Genomic DNA, 5089 nt, shown 5'->3' with positions numbered 1-5089 from the left:
TAGTAAAGACAAAGATTTATTTACAAATATATATACACAATAGTTTAATTACTGTTTCTTATAAATTCCATTTCTATGTAACCAATTGATATTATACAAAACATTTACAAGTATATATACAAGACTCCCACCTGTACACAACTCTGGTCCATCTGTGCTACTATCTGCAAAATAAATCTAAGATGTTAACAATTACCACTGAGTTGCTCATAGGAATGAAATAATCCCATAGAAAACACAAACTTGCAGTAAAGTGCATTTCAAGAAACCTTAGCCATCAGTTCTCTTTTTAAATAGGTTTCCACAATTCATATGGACTTTTTTTCTGATTTATTTTTAGGGATCCTGAAGAGGTCTCTTCAGCGGATTTCTGTAAGAGAACAAATTTTCAAGTCAGCTTCCCAGACACATATATATTGTACATACTTTAAAATATTTGCTTTTCACAATACATTAAATAATTCCATTTAAGACTGAAATTTAAGAGACACCAACCAAATGCCAAGTGTGAACCTCATCTGTAACCTCACTCAAACCTAGGCCAAGAAACTGCCAAGTATAATCAAACATATGCAGGACATACTACAATTGTGAGGTGTTAAGACCTAGCCGGTTTGGCTTAGTGGATAGAGCATCAGCCTGTAAACTGAAGAGTCCCAGGTTTGATTCCAGTCAAGGACATATGCCTGGGTTGCAGGCTTGATCCCAAATGGGAGGCGTGCAGGAGGCAGCCAATCAATGAATGATTCTCTCATCATTGATGTTTCTGTCTCTCCCTCTCCCTTCCTCTCTCAAAAAAAAAAAAAAAAAAGGGGGGGGGGGGGTGACGGGACAAGCCCTGGCCAGTGTGGCTCGGTTGTGTGTCTTCCTATGCACCAAAAGGTTACCCATTCCATAGGAGATGTGCAGGAGGCAGCTGATTTCACTCTCACATCAATGTTTCCCTCTTCTCCTCCCTCCTCTCCCCTCCCTTCAATCCCTCTCTGAAAAGCAATGGAAAAAATATCCTTAGGTGACCTGAGAATTACAACTGTAGGTGGGTGTGTGTGTAGATACTAAGTCTATAAAGTGACTTAGTAGGCCCCCAATTATCACAGCGGACAAAACAATGTATCTTCCAATAAAAATAAAAGCCCACATAACAGATGTATGTTCCAAGTCCAATTTTTGAGTAGTCAGTGGTTAGATACTTACATTAGAGCTAATGCTTTTTTGCTGGGAAGACTTTTCATTGGCATTTTTAGTTCCATCTTCTGTTAGCTTTCCGGATAGCTAGACAGGAAGAGAAAATATATATTCTTAAAACCGTATTTTTGGTTTACAGTACTGTATACAAAGCAGCCCAACTGCATATAAATTTAGCTGTGGAGACACAGCAAATCAAGTTGGATCTAACCATACAGCTAGTATTATAAACACTGGACTGTTTTTCCCGTTAACAAAATTGATACAATAAATGGATCTGATGAAGACAGGCTTCCTCATAAAGCTGTATTGTATTCCCAAATACAAGTTAACTCTGAAAGTCAAGCCATACCAGAAAATACCTAGTTACAAAGAACTAAGCTGCGATTTTAAACCGGTGTACTTCAAGAATTTCTATAACATGCAATACCTGACTATTTAGTCAGGGGCACTGATCTCTTTTCCCTTTTATTTGGCAACAGCCAACACAATAGCCATCTGGTGTGAATGTATCAAAATAATACCTTTTAAGTCATATCAGCAAAGAAATATATTTTTTGGTGTGCCACAGAATTTTATTAATTATAATTTGTGTGTGCCATGAGATGAAAGAGGTTGAAAATCGCTGAACTAAGGCATTAATTAGCCCAGTTGTCGAAAAACCAACTAGTTGTCTGAAAAAGCAACTCAACTAAGATTTTGTCTACTAGTAATAAAGCATACCCATAACTGGGTCGGAATGATAGGATTACCTAGGTAATATCTTTCCTGTTTACATAGACTATCCATTCTTAACTACCTTAAATTTCAAAGCTATGGTTTTATGCTCTGGGTTTCAACATTAACTTAAAGAACAAAGTGCAGTTTGCCAATGCACATCCTGCACATTTCTGTAGAATTATAAACTTATCTGCAAGTGAAGCAGGCCTCTTCTTCTGTAATCTCTCAAAACATCTGGAATATATTGCATATATTATGAAATGGACATCCTGATCACAGATGCCCCAACATTACAAAGTGCACTTTAGTTTAAAACTGTCTTCAGTATCTTATCCAAATAGTACCTATCCCAAATTCTAACATGCACATGGATCTACCAATAAAAACTAAGCTTTCAGTGTGTGAATATAAACTTCAAATTAGTTAAACCTCTGATGCTTATGCCCATGTATCAATTACCAACAGATTTTCTTCAGCAATGTCTGGAGACCACATTCATGATTTCTATAAGACAGAAATAAAGCAGGTAAACTATACTGTATGTTGAGTACAGAATTTCTGGGAACATTATGCTGCAAATGAAAACTACAGATACTCTGTAAAGACAAGTTAGAAAAAATTGGTAACTACATAGGAATCACCAAAGTACCAGCTACAATCATGAAAGCAATTAATTCTGTGTCAACTGAAAATAATGGTCAATAATCTCCCACTTTTATGGAAGAGACTAAATCCAGTGATGTCAGATCTGCTATTTTTACTTTAACAAATTATATTTAGCTAGCCTTTCCAAGAAGGCTAAGAAACATTGAATAAAAATTGCTAATCAGGTCTGGCAGCAGCTTTCGGAAGATTCTGTCTGGATAAACCTAGAATACTTACCTCAAACTTTGCACCATTATTTGATACAGCTGTTCCATGGTTTGTTTCTTTAGATACAGGAACAATTCTGAGACTAGGGGGCAATTCAAAGTTGGTTGTTCCTAAGGCTTTTGCTGCATTGGCTTTTGCTATTTCTAACAGCTCCATTCGATCTACAAAAGAAACACCAAGATATTCCTTAATCTTATAGTATTCCCCAAGAGAACTCAGAATCACAAAATAAGGGTGCATTTGATTTATAATAGCAAGACAAACGTTTATGTAAAATATACCCTTATTCGTGAAACAATTTTCTACCTCTTTTGCTGAGTAAAATAAGCATCCCTAAATAATTTCAAGTTTTCAGTTTTCCTTATAAAAGTCCTAGCCTTCACTGTTTTTGCTTTCTCTTCAAATACGTATTCTGAACATCGTACTTAAAAAACTTTTCATACAGTACATTTCTCAACTAATGAACCATCATTGACAAATTACTAAATCCATCTTCAGACTTAAAAGTGTGTGTTTTTTTAAAAAACCTATCCTCTTTTCTGTTCCATGCTCCTGTCCTGGAAGTCATTTGTTTTGAAATACTGGAACAAAATCCTTGTGTGTGGTTTTTTTCGGTAATACAGTATTAACTTTTGAAAAAAGCAATGTTTTGACCCTGTCCTTCACGTTCTACAATGAACTTAGCAGAGACTTAGGGCCGGCAATGGAAGTCACTAAGACGCCTAAGTGCCGGCCCGAGCAGAGGAGGTCCCCTACCTCCTTGTGGCCAGAGCCGCTTACCGCCACGCTTAGTCCCAGGGCAAGAAATGTGTCCAGTTAAGAACCTGGGTGTCGCCTGTAGTGTAATTTAACTGGGAGCCTGATAATGTCTTCCTCCTAACAGAACTATTGAGACGTCAGGCACCAAAGAAAACCACACCGCAGCTTCTCATGCCGGCGGCGCACGCGTGGAGGGGAGCCCGGGGAGGCGTTAGCTGCGCTCGCTCACCTTTCTCACTCAGGCGGAAAGGCGTGGGGGACCGCGACCGCGACCTGGACCTCGACCTGGACCTTCCCCGCCAAGTCCCGTGCTCCTCCGGGTCCACCGTGCGGCCAAAGCCGTAGTAGCGGCGCCCCCGCGTGACCGCGTAGGCCCTTCGGTAGTACGACCGTCCCCGAGAGCGGGACCGGCTGCGCGACCGGTCTGGCGAGGGAGACCGGTACCGCCTGGAGGAGCCGTAGCGCCTCTCCCGGTACCGGCGGCTGCGGGAGCGCGACCGGCTCCGCGAGTAAGACCGCGAGTAGCGCCGGTACTTCCGCTGGTGGCGCCTTCGGGACCGAGACCGGGACCTGCTCCTGCGCCGGCTCCCGCTGCTGCTGGACCACCGACTGGAACCGCTGGAACGGGACCGCGAGCTTCTGGAAGAGCGGCTCCGGGTCGCCGAGGACAGCCGGCTGGACCCGCCCGAGGCCGCCGGGGACTGCAGGGGCGAGCCCGGCCACATGTCGTTCACGTAGTTTGACATCTGGGCCTGCGGTAGGGAGCTTCCTGGTCTCTGAGGAGCCTTCTCGGAGACTCGGTTCCTAGAACGGAGGGGGGAGGGGAGGAGTGACGTCCCGGAAGTAAGGCCCGCGGTGGTTGGGGGAGGGGGACGCGGGCCTGGACAAAGCAAACGAGACTCGCCAACTCCGGCGCAATCGACTCCAGACGCCGGCCTTCCCGCCCGGCCAGCGGCCCCCTTTGTGCACCAGGCCGGCCCCGCACTTTCCCCGCCACCCACGCCGAGGTGCCCGCGGGTCCGACCTCGCCACCAAAAAACTTACCACAGGCCGCCGACCTTCACGCAGGACGAAGAGAAGGGCCCAACGGACGCCTCCCTTCCTCAGCCAGGGACGAAGAGGGGATTTTTTTTCCACAGCCGCTCCGACCGCGAACACCAGACCCACACCTCCGACCTCCGGACGCGAACTGAGCTGGGCGGCAGCTGACGCGTCGAAAATACTAGAAGCTGACGTGTGGCGCATGCGCAGAGACGTTGGCGCCATGGGCGTGGCCTCCTCTTCGCCCAACCGCCGCCCTTCCTTCCTTACCCCGCCCTCCCTGCCTCCCGCCTGGCGCCGAGGCCTCCAGGATGCGCACGCGCGACCGAGCAGGCGGGGCTGGGAGGCGGGGTGCTCCATCCGGGGATCGGAGGCCTGCGGTGGTTTTGTTTTTCTGGTTGAGACTGCGAGGCGGGGCGTGGTCCCGGCCTCCCGGCCTCTGCCCGCCGATGGTGGCGGGGTCGTTGCCTCCGCCCTCTGGGGAGCTGCGGCCTGGCTGTGCCTCCCTGGA

The 5089-nt window shown here is 46.0% G+C and overlaps 1 protein-coding gene across 7 annotated transcripts; it reads right to left on the bottom strand.

Annotated features, from left to right (window-relative positions):
- RSRP1 (arginine and serine rich protein 1) lies at nucleotides 1–4745 on the bottom strand. Of its 7 annotated transcripts, none has more exons than XR_009452070.1 (6): nucleotides 4582–4745; nucleotides 3767–4341; nucleotides 2788–2939; nucleotides 2365–2409; nucleotides 1195–2139; nucleotides 278–370 (listed from the first exon to the last, which is right to left on the bottom strand). XR_009452070.1 is itself a non-coding variant. In XM_059690765.1 (5 exons), the coding sequence occupies exons 2-5, from the start codon at nucleotides 4281–4283 to the stop codon at nucleotides 290–292; spliced, it is 828 nt and encodes a 275-aa protein (XP_059546748.1). In that variant the 5' UTR covers nucleotides 4284–4341; nucleotides 4582–4745; the 3' UTR covers nucleotides 1–289. The 7 variants fall into 7 exon arrangements, 1 of the variants encoding a protein (XP_059546748.1); XR_009452072.1 differs by having other exon boundaries at nucleotides 1195–1272; XM_059690765.1 differs by lacking the exon at nucleotides 2365–2409 and having other exon boundaries at nucleotides 1–370; nucleotides 1195–1272.
- Nucleotides 4746–5089: the final 344 nt, after the last annotated feature.

Source organism: Myotis daubentonii, chromosome 3 (assembly GCF_963259705.1).
Source record: "Myotis daubentonii chromosome 3, mMyoDau2.1, whole genome shotgun sequence".
Taxonomy (NCBI): Eukaryota; Metazoa; Chordata; class Mammalia; order Chiroptera; family Vespertilionidae; genus Myotis; species Myotis daubentonii.
This window is presented reverse-complemented; position numbering and strand designations above follow the sequence as displayed.